We start from the raw sequence: 16,549 nt of genomic DNA, 5'->3' as shown, positions 1-16,549 counted from the left end.
TTGAAAATAAGAAAAAGTTTTGGAGTGAGATTAACAAGTTAAGAAAGCCTAGAGAACAAATGGATTTGTCAGTTAAAAATAGGAGAGGAGAGTTATTAAATGGAGAGTTAGAGGTATTGGGAAGATGGAGGGAATATTTTGAGGAATTGTTAAATGTTGATGAAGATAGGGAAGCTGTGATTTCGTGTATAGGGCAAGGAGGAATAACATCTTGTAGGAGTGAGGAAGAGCCAGTTGTGAGTGTGGGGGAAGTTCGTGAGGCAGTAGGTAAAATGAAAGGGGGTAAGGCAGCCGGGATTGATGGGATAAAGATAGAAATGTTAAAAGCAGGTGGGGATATAGTTTTGGAGTGGTTGGTGCAATTATTTAATAAATGTATGGAAGAGGGTAAGGTACCTAGGGATTGGCAGAGAGCATGCATAGTTCCTTTGTATAAAGGCAAAGGGGATAAAAGAGAGTGCAAAAATTATAGGGGGATAAGTCTGTTGAGTGTACCTGGTAAAGTGTATGGTAGAGTTATAATTGAAAGAATTAGGAGTAAGACGGAGAATAGGATAGCAGATGAACAAGGAGGCTTTAGGAAAGGTAGGGGGTGTGTGGACCAGGTGTTTACAGTGAAACATATAAGTGAACAGTATTTAGATAAGGCTAAAGAGGTCTTTGTGGCATTTATGGATTTGGAAAAGGCGTATGACAGGGTGGATAGGGGGGCAATGTGGCAGATGTTGCAAGTGTATGGTGTAGGAGGTAGGTTACTGAAAGCAGTGAAGAGTTTTTACGAGGATAGTGAGGCTCAAGTTAGAGTATGTAGGAAAGAGGGAAATTTTTTCCCAGTAAAAGTAGGCCTTAGACAAGGATGTGTGATGTCACTGTGGTTGTTTAATATATTTATAGATGGGGTTGTAAGAGAAGTAAATGCGAGGGTCTTGGCAAGAGGCGTGGAGTTAAAAGATAAAGAATCACACACAAAGTGGGAGTTGTCTCAGCTGCTCTTTGCTGATGACACTGTGCTCTTGGGAGATTCTGAAGAGAAGCTGCAGAGATTGGTGGATGAATTTGGTAGGGTGTGCAAAAGAAGAAAATTAAAGGTGAATACAGGAAAGAGTAAGGTTATGAGGATAACAAAAAGATTAGGTGATGAAAGATTGAATATCAGATTGGAGGGAGAGAGTATGGAGGAGGTGAACGTATTCAGATATTTGGGAGTGGACGTGTCAGCGGATGGGTCTATGAAAGATGAGGTGAATCATAGAATTGATGAGGGAAAAAGAGTGAGTGGTGCACTTAGGAGTCTGTGGAGACAAAGAACTTTGTCCTTGGAGGCAAAGAGGGGAATGTATGAGAGTATAGTTTTACCAACGCTCTTATATGGGTGTGAAGCGTGGGTGATGAATGTTGCAGCGAGGAGAAGGCTGGAGGCAGTGGAGATGTCATGTCTGAGGGCAATGTGTGGTGTGAATATAATGCAGAGAATTCGTAGTTTGGAAGTTAGGAGGAGGTGCGGGATTACCAAAACTGTTGTCCAGAGGGCTGAGGAAGGGTTGTTGAGGTGGTTCGGACATGTAGAGAGAATGGAGCGAAACAGAATGACTTCAAGAGTGTATCAGTCTGTAGTGGAAGGAAGGCGGGGTAGGGGTCGGCCTAGGAAGGGTTGGAGGGAGGGGGTAAAGGAGGTTTTGTGTGCGAGGGGCTTGGACTTCCAGCAGGCATGCGTGAGCGTGTTTGATAGGAGTGAATGGAGACAAATGGTTTTTAATACTTGACGTGCTGTTGGAGTGTGAGCAAAGTAACATTTATGAAGGGATTCAGGGAAACCGGCAGGCCGGACTTGAGTCCTGGAGATGGGAAGTACAGTGCCTGCACTCTGAAGGAGGGGTGTTAATGTTGCAGTTTAAAAACTGTAGTGTAAAGCACCCTTCTGGCAAGACAGTGATGGAGTGAATGATGGTGAAAGTTTTTCTTTTTCGGGCCACCCTGCCTTGGTGGGAATCGGCCAGTGTGATAATAATAATAATAAAAAGAAAATATTTTGGAGATAAACAAGTTAAGAAAGCCTAAGGAATGAATAGATTTGTCAGTTAAAAACAGAGTAGGGGAGTTAGTAGATGGGGGGGGTGGGGGTATTGGGTAGATGGCGGGAATATTTTGAGGAACTTTTAAATGTCAATGAAGAGAGGGAGGCTGTAATTTCATGCACTGGCCAGGGAGGTATAACATGTTTTAGGAGTGAAGAAGAGCAGGATGCGAGTGAGGGGGGAGGTACATGAGGCATTACATAGAATGAAAGAGGCTAAAACAGCTGGAACTGATGGGATTGTGACAGAAATGTTAAAAGCAGGGGGATATAGTGTTGGAGTGGTTGGTATTTTTGTTTAATGTATGAAAGAGAGGAAGGTACCTAGGGATTGGCAGAGAGCAAAAGAGATTGTAAAAATTATGGGGGAATAAGTTTACTGAATATACCAGGAAAAGTGTATGGTAGGGTTATTATTGAAAGAATTAGAGGTAAGACAGAGAGTAGGATTGCAGATGAGCAAGGAGGCTTTAGAGTGGGTAGGGGATGTGTTGATCAAGTGTTTACATTGAACCATATATGTAAAGAGTATTTAGATAAAGGTAGGGAAGTTTTCATTGCATTTATGGATTTAGAAAAGGCATATGATAGAGTGGACAGGGAAGCAATGTGGCAGATGTTGCAAGTATATGGAATAGGTAGTATACTAAATACTGTAAAGAGTTTTTAAGGATAGTGAGGCTCAGGTTAGGGTGTGTAGGAGAGAGGGAGATTACTTGGTAAAAGTAGGTCTTAGACAGGGATGTGTAATATCACCATGGTTGTTTAAAATATTTATAAATGGGGTTGTAAAAGAAGTAAATGCTAGGGTGTTGGGGAGAGGAGTGGGATTAAATTATGGGGAATCAAGTACAAAATGGGAGTTGACACATTTACTGTTTGCTGATGATACTGTGCTTATGGGAGATTCTAAAGAAAAGTTTCAAAGGTTAGTGGACGAGTTTGGGAGGGTGTGTAAAGATAGAAAGTTGAAAATGAACATAGATAAGAGTAAGATGATGAGGGTATCAAATGATTTAGATGAAGAATAATTGGATATCACATTGGAGAGAGGGAGTATGGAAGAAGTGAATATTTTCAGTTATTTGGGAGTTGACGTGTCAGTGGATGGGTTTATGAAGGATGAGGTTAACCATAGAATTGATGAAGGAAAAAAGGCGAGTGGTGCGTTGAGGTATATGTGGAGACAAAAAATGTTATCTATGGAGGCAAAGAACGGAATATATGAAAGTATAGTGGTACCAACTCTCTTATATGGGTGTGAAGCTTGGGTTGTAAATACTGCAGCAAGGCAGTGGAGATGTCCTGTCTAAGGGCAATGCGTGTGGTGTAAATGTTATGCAGAGAATTCGGAGTGTGGAAATTAGGAGAAGGTTTGGAGTTAATAAAAGTATTAGTCAGAGGGCTAAAGAGGGGTTGTTGAGGCAGTTTGGTCATTTAGAGAGAATGGATCAAAGTAGAATGACATGGAGAGCATATAAATCTGTAGGGGAAGGAAGGTGGGGTAGGGGTCGTCCTTGAAAAGGTTGGAGGGAGGGGATAAAGTAGGTTTTATGGGTGAGGGGCTTGGACTTCCAGCAAGCATGCATGGGCGTGTTTTGGAGTGAATGGAGATGAATGGTTTTTGGGACCTGATGAGCTGTTGGAGTGTGAGCAGGGTAATATTTTGTGAAGGGATTCAGGGAAACCAGTTTTTTTTATATAGCAGGACATGAGTACTAGAAATGAGAAGTACAATGCCTGCACTTTAAAGGAGGGGTTTGGGATATTGGCAGTTTGGAGGGATAAGTTATATATCTTTATATATGCTTCTAAACTGGAGTATCTAGGTGCCTCTGCGAAGACAGTGATTATGTATGAGTGAGGTGAAAGCGTTGAATGATGATGAAAGTATTTTCTTTTTGGGGATTTTCTTTCTTTTTGAGTCACCCTGCCTCGGTGGGAGACAGCCGACTTGTTGAAAAAAAAAAAGTGTGTGCGCGCGCGTGTATGTGCATGTGTACGTGCATGCTCACATACATACATTCAGTATATAATACACATGTATATGCATATAAATATATGCATGCATGCATATTTACATGTTAAGAAATGAGGTAAAGTGCAGAAGAATGCAACAAGTCATGCTCCTATGCTGAAGGGCATGAGCTATGAGTATAGACTAACAGAATTGAATCGAATGACATTGGAGGACAGAAGAACCAGGGATGACATAATAACATAATATTCAGGTGAATTGGTAAGGTAGAAAAGGACAGGCTGTTTGAAAGGCAAGAAGCAGGTACTTGGGGACAGCTGGAAATTTAAAGACACAGATGAGCCACTGGGATGCTAAGATACTTTTCTCAAGAGTGGTTGGGAAGTGGAATGAATTTGGTGAGAAAGTAGAGGATTAAGAATGGAGGGTGACAAGTAAGAGGTGTGACCAGGATCTGAGAATTAACCCCTTCAGCCACAAATAGGTGAGTGTACACACACACACACACACACACACACACACACACACACACACACACACACACACACCTTAGCCTTAGCCACCTACCCCTCCCCCAAACCACCTAACCCCTCCCCAAACCGTCTAACCCCCGCCCAACAACCTCCCTCCCTCCAATAACCATCCTCCCCCTCCCCCATAACCATCCATCCCCTCTCTCCCCCAAACCATCTAACTCCCTCCCCCAAACCATCTAACTCCCTCCCCCAACTATCTCTGCCCCTCCAATAACCATCCTCCCCCTCCCCCACAACCATCCATCCCCTCTCCTAACCGTCTATTCCCCTCCCCCTAACCAGGATGAGGACAAGGGGCTCCAAGGACGAATCTGAGAGGGAGGAATGGGAGATAGAGCTCAAAAAAAGGGAGGAAGACTGGGGAAGGAGACTAGATGAGCTGGAAAGGAAGATGGAAGAGAGGTTAGCAGCAGAATGCAGAAGGTGGAAGCAACAGGCCACAGCAGCAGAAATCAAGATAGAGAGATTAGAAGAGGAGCTGAGACATCTGAAACAGCACAGAGACAAAGATATTACAGAAGTAGCATCGGCAATGGCTACATCGAACACAGACAACAGGTCCGAAGGAAGCATGGAAACTAAACTGTATGCAGAGGTCCTGTCAAACCCACATGGGGCCAAAACAAAGACAGGGAGCACTCTAGGACAGAAAGAGAGGTTGGAAGACATTGATGGAACTAGGACATGTGCAAGGACCTTACCAGATACCTGTGGGGGCCAGGAGCAAGTGAGCAGGAAGGATAAACCAAGAAGCATAGGGGCCATAACGAGGGAAGGGACTGAAGGAAGGAACACTCCACGGGAAGGAACTAAAACACATCAGAGGATGCAATGGGAGTCACAGTGGGAGGTGGAAAGGGAGAGATCCGTGTTTGTCTATGGGCTAGACGAAGCTAAAGGGGAAACTTATGATGAAAGAAAGCAGGAGGAGAAAAAAGCGATTGAAGACATCATGAAGGTGATAGGCGAGGGGGACATGACCCAGGTGGCAAATTTTCGGAGAATTGGGTGGTTCACAAAGAAAAGGAATCGGCCTCTCAAAGTAATTTTCAAGGCAGAATCAACCCGAACCATGATCCTGCAGGAGAAAGCACGGCTGAGAGGCAAGCAGGAGTTCCGGAGTGTGTACCTCGACCGAGACAGAACACAGGACGAAAGGAAGACAATGAAAGAGAGAGTTCAAAAACGAAAGGAGAAATGGGAGGAAATGAAAAAGGAGAGCAGAATAACCCAGGATCAAATGGAAGGACAAGCGCACCCCCCAGAAACACCTGCAGAAGGACCCCAGCCACGACACCCCCAAGGCAACTGAACATTCCAAACCAACCATCACACACCGATCCCTCTGTTTCCACCCCCCGCACCACAGTTACAGTATTAGAACAGAAGTTGAAGGTTTGGTACACAAATGCAGATGGATTAACGAATAAACATGAGGAATGGCAAGAAAGAATCAATGAGAAGTCCCCAGACATCATAGCAGTTACAGAAACAAAACTCATGGAGACAATAACAGATGCAATCTTCCCACAAGGATACCAGATCATGAGGAAAGATAGAAGGGGTAGGGGGGGAGGTGGGGTTGCTCTGCTCGTAAAAAACAGATGGAAATTCGAGAAAATGGAAGGAATAGATGAGACAGGAGAAAGAGACTACATAGCAGGTACACTTCAGTCTGGGGAACACAAAGTGGTCATTGCAGTGATGTATAATCCACCACAGAACTGCAGGAGGCCAAGAGAGGAATATGAAGAGAGCAACAGAGCAATGGTGGACACACTTGCTGAGGTGGCAAGAAGAGCTCACTCCAGCAGAGCAAAGTTGCTGGTTATGGGGGATTTCAACCACAGGGAGATTGACTGGGAAAACCTGGAGCCACATGGGGGTCCCGAAACATGGAGAGCCAGGATGTTGGACGTGGTGCTGGAAAACCTCATGCACCAACATGTTAAGGACACTACCAGAGTGAGAGGGGAGGATGAACCAGCAAGATTGGACCTTGTGTTCACCCTGGGCAGCTCAGACATTGAGGATATCAAGTATGAGAGTCCCCTAGGAGCTAGCGACCACGTGGTTCTGTGCTTTGAATACATAGTAGAGCTGCAAGTGGAGAGAATAACAGGAGTAGAATGGGAAAAGCCTGACTATAAAAGAGGGGACTACATAGGGTTGAAGAACTTCATGCGGGAGGTCCAGTGGGACAGAGAACTGGCAGGAAAGCCAGTAAATGAAATGATGGAATATGTAGCAACAAAATGCAAGGAGGCAGTGGAAAGGTTCATTCCCAAGGGCAACAGTAACAACGGGAAGACCAGAACAAGCCCCTGGTTTACCCGACGGTGTAAGGAGGCAAAAACAAAGTGCAATAGAGAATGGAAAAAGTACAGAAGGCAGAGAACACACGAAAATAGGGAGATCAGTCGCAGAGCCAGGAATGAGTACGCACAGGTAAGGAGGGAGGCCCAGCGACAGTATGAAAATGACATAGCATCGAGAATCAAGACTGACCCGAAACTGTTGTATAGCCACATCAGGAGGAAGACAACAGTCAAAGACCAGGTGATCAGATTAAGGACAGAAGGTGGAGAACTCACAAGAAATGATCAGGAGGTATGTGAGGAGCTGAACAGGAGATTTAAGGAAGTTTTTACAGTAGAGACAGGAAGGGCTGTGGGAAGACAGCACAGAAGGGAACATCAAGAGGGAATATACCAACAAGTGTTGGATGACATACGAACAACTGAGGAGGAGGTGAAGAAGCTCTTAAGTGACCTTGACACCTCAAAGGCGATGGGACCGGACAACATCTCCCCATGGGTCCTTAGAGAAGGAGCAGAGATGCTGTGTGTGCCTCTAACCACAATCTTCAACACATCCCTTGAAACTGGGCAACTACCTGAGAAATGGAAGACAGCTAATGTAGTCCCCATATTTAAGAAAGGAAACAGAAACGAGGCACTAAACTACAGACCTGTGTCTCTGACATGTATTGTGTGCAAAGTCATGGAGAAGATTATCAGGAGGAGAGTGGTCGAACACCTGGAAAGGAACAAGATTATAAATGAAAACCAGCATGGGTTCATGGAAGGCAAATCTTGTATCACAAACCTCCTGGAGTTTTATGACAAGGTAACAGAAGTAAGACACGAGAGAGAGGGTTGGGTAGATTGCGTTTTCCTAGACTGCAGGAAGGCCTTTGACACAGTTCCCCACAAGAGATTAGTGCAGAAGCTGGAGGATCAGGCACACATAAAAGGAAGGGCACTGCAATGGATAAGGGAATACCTGACAGGGAGGCAGCAACGAGTCATGGTACGTGAAGAGGTATCACAGTGGGCGCCTGTTACGAGCGGGGTCCCACAGGGGTCAGTTCTAGGACCAGTGCTATTTTTGATATATGTGAACGACATGATGGAAGGAATAGACTCTGAAGTGTCCCTGTTCGCAGATGACGTGAAGTTGATGAGAAGAATTAAATCGGACGAGGATGAGGCAGGACTGCAAAGAGACCTGGAGAGGCTGGACATGTGGTCCAGTAACTGGCTCCTCGAATTCAATCCAGCCAAATGCAAAGTCATGAAGATTGGGGAGGGGCAAAGAAGACCGCAGACAGAATATAGGCTAGGTGGACAAAGACTACAGACCTCACTCAGGGAGAAAGACCTTGGGGTGACCATAACACCGAGTACATCACCGGAGGCACACATCAACCAAATAACCGCTGCAGCATACGGGCGCCTGGCAAACCTGAGAATAGCGTTCCGATACCTCAATAAGGAATCGTTCAAGACACTGTACACTGTGTATGTTAGGCCCATACTGGAGTATGCAGCACCAGTCTGGAACCCACACCTGGTCAAGCACGTCAAGAAACTAGAGAAAGTACAAAGGTTTGCAACAAGGCTAGTCCCAGAGCTCAAGGGAATGTCGTACGAGGAAAGGTTAAGGGAAATCGGACTGACGACACTGGAGGACAGAAGGGTCAGGGGAGACATGATAACGACATACAAGATACTGCGGGGAATAGACAAGGTGGACAGAGATAGGATGTTCCAGAGAGGGGACACAGGGACAAGGGGTCACAACTGGAAGCTGAAGACTCAGACGAGTCACAGGGACGTTAGGAAGTATTTCTTCAGTCATAGAGTTGTCAGCAAGTGGAATAGCCTAGCAAGTGAAGTAGTGGAGGCAGGAACCATACATAGTTTTAAGAAGAGGTATGACAAAGCTCAGGAAGCAGAGAGAGAGAGGATCCAGTAGCGATCAGTGAAGAGGCGGGGCCAGGAGCTGAGTCTCGACCCCTGCAACCACAATTAGGTGAGTACAATTAGGTGAGTACACACACACACACACACACACACACACACACACACACACACACACACACTCTCACACACACACTCTCACACACACACTCTCACACACACTCTCACACACTCACACACACACTCTCACACACACTCACACACACACTCTCACACACACACACTCTCACACACACACTCACACACACACTCTCACACACACACTCTCACACACACACACACACACACACACACACACACACACACACACACACACACACTCACACACATACACACTCACACACATACACACTCACACACACACACACACTCACACACACTCTCACACACACTCACACTCACACACACACACACACACACACACACACACACACACACACACACACACACACACACACACACACACACACACACACACACACACACACACACACACAATCTCACTTTCTCTCTCTCTCTCTCTCTCTCTCTCTCTCTCTCTCTCTCTCTCTCTCTCTCTCTTTCTCTCTCTCTCTCTCTCTCTCTCTCTCTCTATCTCTATGGTATTTAGCTGGATGCCTATTTCAATTAAAAGTTTTAATTACTTTTTGTGTAATATTGATAAAGGGTGTTTTAGAGTTATACCAAAAACAGGTAAATTGTTTACATGTGTATTTTGGTACAGTTTATTAATTTTACTGTTAAATTATCCAGATGTAATGATGTTTTTTGTTTTCATCATTTTCAGAGTTTTGTCTGATGTGTGAGTAGGAATAAATGTAGCTTTGTTCATTTATGCCATTCATTGGTAATAAAAATGTATGGCCCACTTTGTGAATAGGCTGTTTTACAAATTATTTAAAAGTACTTGAGTATTAAAATTAACAGTATTAATAATATACTTTGCACTAAACTGGGTGATTATCCTGTTGAATTCACTGTACAAGTGGTGTACAGGTACTTCTTCAAGCTATGCCATCACACATTCCAATGTGCAGACATTCTGGGGAGAATCATGAGAGAACTCTACATGACTACTACTAAATACTCTATGTGCATGCATGTTTCTGTGTATGGGTTCTGATGATCCACTAGGAATATAATCTATCACTCATGACCTCTTAAACCACCAGTTTCATTAGTTAAGTGACTTTCATACTTCTTGTCATATGTGCTAAATACATTGGTTTTGCAGGTTTGGATTTTAAAGATGAGACATTACCATAGCACTTCATTTAAAATTCATGAAGACATATTCCACTGAACATACTGTATTTTCAAAAATATTCCAATGGTGGGTTTCATTTTGAGGGCCAAAAGCCAAACCATAAGAAAGCAGGTACCACTTTCCTCCACACATAGGCCTGCCTGAAAGTTTTGCATTCTCATATCCCTCCCCAGAGTTAAAAAATTTGTTATTTAGAATATTAATAAGTCCCTCAGTGATTGATAATAACTAACTTTAAATATTAGATAGGTTAAAATAGAAAAGCACATAAACAGATTAACTAAGAAATATACCTCAGGGGATGGGGATGGAGGGATGCCAGATAATTTGGTTGAGGTGCATTTCATGATACATGTGATGTAAAATACCTGTATCCCCAAAAGATGAATATAATTAAGTCTGGGTATAGGATCCATGGGAGTGATGACTGCTTCTTAGGTTAAGCAGCTCATGGCATTGGGGGAAAAGTACTGTCATGGATCGAGTCATGGCTCGCCAATAGGAAGCAGAGAGTATGCTTAAATGGGGTTAAATCCAAGTGAGGATCTGTAACAAGTGGCTTTCCACAGGGATCAGTCTTGGGCCCATTGTTGTTTATAATATATATCAATGACCTTGATGAGGGAATTACTAGTGATATGAGCAAAATCGCCGAGGACAGAAAGATAGATAGGATAATTGATTCAAACGTAGATGTCGCGGAACTTTAGGAGGATTTAGACAAACTCGATTCCTGGTCAGAAAAGTGGCAGATGCAGTTCAGTGTAGATAAATGCAAGGCTCTGAAGTGTCCATAACCCTAGTACTTATCAGTTAAATAACTTAGCCATACAGATTGCGAAAATGACTTGGGAGTGATGGTAAGCATCAACCTTAAACCAAGACAGCAGTGCCTAAGCGTACGTAACAAAACAAACAGATTACTGGGATTTATATCTAGAAGTGTAAGCAACAGAAGTCCAGCAGTTATTTTACAGCTTTATACATCATTAGTAAGGCCTCGCCTAGATAACGCAGCTCAGTTCTGGTCTCCATATTACAGAATGGATATAAATTTGCTAGAAAACATCCAGTGTAGAATGACCAAATTAATACATAGCATTAGAAATCTTCCGTACAAAGAACGATTGAAGACTCCTAAACTACATTCATTTGTAAGATGAAAAATGAGGGGAGACATGATCTAAGTGTGTAAGTGGAAGATGGGTATTAACAAAGGGGATATAAATAAGGTTTTGAGGATATCCCTTCAAGAAAGAACCCACAATAATGATTCAAATTAGATAAGTTTAGATTTCGAAAGGATATAGGAAAGTATTGGTTTGGAAATATGGTAGTTGATGAGTGGAACAGTCTGCCTAGTAGGGTTATTGAAGCTAAGACATTGGGTAGTTTCAAATTTAGGTTAGATAAATACATGAGTGAGAGGGGTTGGATTTGAGTGAGACTTACATAATGAGTAAATAGAATCATCAAAACTTATTTCTTGGGTAGCATTGAAAATTGGATTGGGCAAATATTTTGTTAGTGGGAAGGATTGTAAAGGACCTGCCTAGTATGGGCCAACAGGCCTGCTGCAGTGTTCCTACTTTCTTATGTTCTTAGGATGTACAGTGCAGTATTTCAGTAAAAGTTTTAAAATGTTTCTTTAAGTTTTTAAAATTGGAGGTGCTGTAAAACCTCTATGGGTTTGGCACTTCCTCATAAATATATGACTACTACTACTACTACTATTAACATTATAAGTCATCTTCAATAGTTGTACAAAATTATAAGTGAAACCACCCTGCCAAGAAAGAGTTTCCGAATTAAACGTAGTGTAAACAATGTACTGTAGATAAGAATCATGTTACTACTTGATATAGTGATTGCTTTAACCAAGTGATAGTCAAATCAACATATGTAATTTGTGAACAAATACTTGAAGTTTTTCACATTTCTTAAGTGCTTAAAAGGACATTTGAAATGTTAAGAAAAGATTTCATACGAACCCCTGTTTAAAAAGGAATTTCTCCAGTGATTCAAGACATGACATCAAAGTTAAAAATTTATTGGAATCTAAATTCAAAATGTTCATTGCATTTCAACAAACTGATGAAAATTAATTCCCTTAGGTGATTCCGAGCGGAAGTCTGCATCTGTTTCAAGAAGTTCCTCGATTGGATCATCCCAATCGCACTCCCGTCAAATATTTTCTTCAGGACCCACACGCCCTCCTTTCCGGATTCCTGAGTTCCGATGGTCCTACATTCATCAGAGACTATTGTCTGATGTTCTCTTTTCTTTAGAAACTGACATGCAGGTTTGGCGAAGGTATGTTAAAATAAAGGCAGGAGTATTATTTATTATATTGTTTGTTTTATGAAATTTAGTTCACATGGTATTCCTATATGCATGAGTTTGTAAAGTAGTGCTTTACAAACTCAAACTTATTAAAAACTATGTTGTATAGTTTAGACATATAATAAAAAAAATATTTATAGATGATCAAGAATGATTAAAATAGACGAGGGTATGTCGGACGGATAATAGTTTATATTGAGTTAACAGAAATATACAAAAGGACGTGAAAACCATTTACCGGTTGAGAATAATTTTTGCCATACAGTGCATGGTTAATTATAAAGTGCCATAGTCCATGCAACAAAGAAGGAAGGTAGAGAGGGAATCCATCTTCTCTATCTTTTTACTAAAGGCCAAATGCCTGTCTACTCCACATTAATCAGACATGGAGTAATTGTGATATACTGTAATTACAAATAAGGAAAACTGAGAGTGTGCTCTTGGGAAAACATGGCTAATATCTGTTCTGCTGTTCTGTATTATTAAAATTTCTTCTGTGTGCTTGTTATGCTTATAAATTTCATCTTTTATAAATGTCTGAAATTTTTATACATTTTTTCTTAGGTTCATTGAGGTAGCAGTTGAATGCCTCGACATAAATTGCATTGATGATATTTTGAATATGCATTTATTTATTTTTGTTTTTAACACAAAATAAGTGTTTAAGCCTTGTAGAAAAGATTTTCATATTTTCTGCCTGTTGTAAGAGGTAACTAGAATGAAACAAAGGTCTGAAAGCCTCCTGTCTTGGTGTGCCTGTTCCATTTCAATAAGTTGGGAATGGAGTAAAAATAATAATAAAAGTAACATAGAGCCAACTTGAGTCTCAGATGACAGTTTTCATTCATACAGGTATAATGCTTTGCCTATCTAAGAGCTGTAACAATTCAGTTTGAAATCAAAACAATGTTTTCTCTTGCAGCCACTCAACAAAAAGTGTTTTGGACTTTGTCAACAACAGCGAGAATGCCATCTTTGTTGTGAACACTGTCCACCTCATCTCGCAACTGGCAGATAACCTCATTATTGCATGTGGAGGTCTATTGCCTTTGTTGGCCTCTGCTACCTCTCCCAATGTAAGATTTTTAATGAAAAGGCAATATAATACTATGTTTGTGGCAAAAATTGCCACTAGTCAATAACATCCTATTAAAAGCATGGATTAAATTTTTACTAATCATGTAGCTGCTTCCATCGTAAGATGGAAGTGCCCATGCAGAATTTTCCGTAGATTTTACAGTCACTGCTTATTATTGCACTCTAATCAGTAGTAGCGCAACTTTCACCTTTTACCCCCCACATGCATGAATATGCTTCCTTCAACTATTTATCTTCTACAGGTACATTAATCTAGTCATTATATTGTATAAATATGTTTCTTTTTCTGGTCACCCTGCCTCGGTGGGAGACGGCCAGCGTGTTAAAAAAAAAATGTATAGTACTGTACTCACTGAGTTCTGTTATTCATTACTTTATATCCTAATGCCACTTAACTATTATTGTTGGCAAGTTCTTTGAAGTGATTACCTCTTTGTACCTCTTTGTAGTTACAGGTGTAGAGCTATGCTCATGGTAGAGAATCCCATCATCAGTGTTTAGAATGCCATAGTAAAATTTTATGAAGTTGCCAGTGGTTTTAGCACCAATCCACAAAGGTGAGGCTCCCACTGATATAAACAACTGCAGGAAAATTTCTTGCCTACCAATGCTACAAGAAATCTCTGAAAAAATAGTACAGAAATTAATATGCTCCTAAATGATGAAGTAATAATAATAATTATAATAATAATTATTTATATTCATTATACATAATTGTGGCAGATTTAATTGAAAGCCACTGTACAGTATTGTGCATGAACTTAGAATTAAAATTACTTAACACTAAAAGAATTTATAGTTGCAGAATTTTTTATGCTTATTGGTCTAGTAAAAAGTTTTGACAAGAAGTAAGTAAAAATAGTTAACATTGTAAGCCTTGTCAATTTGTTCATAGAGTAATATATTTCTTTTTGTTAAATGATTTGTATAACTTAGAAAGATTATTGGGGAGAGTACTAATCGTTGGGAATATTATGCTGATAGCCACAAGCTTGGCTCCCAGAGCCAAGACTTGTATTATATCATGCCATGGTTCAGGAGCTGAGCTCCTGGAGTCATGGCTTATATTTGCTATTACATCCCCTTGCATAAATGTCTTAGTTAAGGCATATGTATTCTCTGGATATGGAAGCCACAGGTGCTGGTAAATACTCTAACCACAAATTCACTGTCGACTAACCATTCACTGTATGCATCTTGTGCAGATACTGAGAGAGTACTGTATATTACAGTAAATAAAATATTTATGGTAAAGTACTTAATCTCCTTCATAAAAAACATACTACAGATAGGAAATTCAGTTTTGTAAATTGGAAAGGTTCCATATTATTCATTAGTATTTGTTGCACATAGTCTTACTTTTTGTTTGATTAGTTATTCTAATGGGTTTGGCATTTATGTACTTGTTCTTGTGTACACGAGTATCTTGACAGGATGTTAGCCCGTAAACGGTCCAAACATACATACATGTTTCCTACCCCAGTGCCCCAAATATTTTGAAAAATAAAATAATTTTTAATGAAAATAAAGAGCACATTTTTCTAAGTGTTATAGGATTAAAATAAAAAAATTAGGGTCAGTACTTACTGAGATACGAAGCTGCAAAGTTGGCACTTAATGCTCACCTGACGGTAACATAGAGTCCTGCCGCTTGCAGAAATGTTGCCGATGTACCATTTTTTCTCATTTTTATATTATTTTATATAATTTTTATGTTCTGATAATTATAATTTATTGTAGTTCTTGCCATTTCATAACCAATCTTTATTCTGACACTAATATTAGGTATTGAAATTATACTCAGATTGTCACAAACACATTGACAGGTGGACATTTACAACTGCCTTGGTCATTTACTATTGTCTAGGAATATATATAAAGTATTTATAGGTCCCAGCAATGTTTTGGATACACAGGAGTATAGAAGAAGGAGGAGGAGGAAGGAAGAAATTCTCTTGAATTTGACAAGTGTTCAGTGACAAGCATCTGGGAGGGCAGTGATAAGATCAGATATGAGATGATATTTGATGGGCTCCAGCAGGGTGCAGAGATGAGATAGTGCAGAGATAAGAGGAGATAAGCTATGAAATTTGATGGGCACCAGCGAGGGTGCAGAGATAAGGGATGACATTTGATGAGCTCGTATCTGATTATCTGTCTCTGTCTTATTTCTGTCTGCTTGTCTCTTTCCGACTCTCTGCTTGTCTCTCTGTCTGTCTCAGAGAGAGCCACTGTAAACCAATATGTATTCTTATGCATTATATCTACAAGCACAGTATTTCACTTTGGATTTTTTAGGTTATCCTAGGTAATTTACACTATGTATAATTGTATTTGTGTGTCCTGTGAGACAGAGAGATAGACAGACAGAAATAGACAGAGATAGATAGACAGACCCTAAATTTGGGGTTAACATCACTTTCCTCTTAAAAGGGGAGTGTTAATGTGACATTACATCAGTGAATCCTTAGTGTTTGCCCCACTGTTTGCTCTAGCTGGTGCTCAATATAACTGGCACTCCCACAAGGTACTAAGTGGTCCCAAATTTTTTTAAAATGGTGCACACTGAGTGTTAAGACCCATTCTATGCTGACCAGGCATCTCAGGCCAGTCATGCCAAATTTGGAGGCAGGAAAAATAAAACATATATTTACGTTTGGGGCACTAGCGGGTAAGAACGTATATATACATTTGGACCATTTACAGGTTAATATCTTGATTCTGACTATATGTTCTTCCTACCTCTGTTCAATATTTTTTTCAGTAATGTATCACAATTTTTTTTTTGTTTTATAAAGCTTCTCACTACTTTACACCCTTTAATGCTTGCTTTCATTTAATTTTCATATTATCCTATGATCTTTGTTGCACTCAGATTAGAATATCTGCAGTGTAGCTTTAATTAGCCTTATACTTCTTCCTAACCTTTATCATGTAGCCTCATTTGTCATTATAGTATTTGAAAAAGCTGAATATGCATTTGTAGGT

At 40.7% G+C, this 16,549-nt stretch overlaps 1 protein-coding gene across 7 annotated transcripts in view; it reads left to right on the top strand.

Annotated features, from left to right (window-relative positions):
- Positions 1–16,549, top strand: part of rg (A kinase anchor protein rugose) — an 803,540-nt gene that overhangs the window by 105,607 nt on the left and 681,384 nt on the right. For all 7 annotated transcript variants that reach the window (XM_070098204.1, XM_070098202.1, XM_070098203.1 and 4 more), the window contains 2 exons: positions 12,235–12,433; positions 13,386–13,539. In XM_070098204.1, coding sequence (XP_069954305.1) covers positions 12,235–12,433; positions 13,386–13,539 — 353 coding nt within the window. The remainder of the gene's footprint in view (positions 1–12,234; positions 12,434–13,385; positions 13,540–16,549) is intronic.

The sequence above is a fragment of the Cherax quadricarinatus genome, chromosome 61, assembly GCF_038502225.1.
Source record: "Cherax quadricarinatus isolate ZL_2023a chromosome 61, ASM3850222v1, whole genome shotgun sequence".
NCBI classification, from domain to species: domain Eukaryota; kingdom Metazoa; phylum Arthropoda; class Malacostraca; order Decapoda; family Parastacidae; genus Cherax; species Cherax quadricarinatus.
This window is presented reverse-complemented; position numbering and strand designations above follow the sequence as displayed.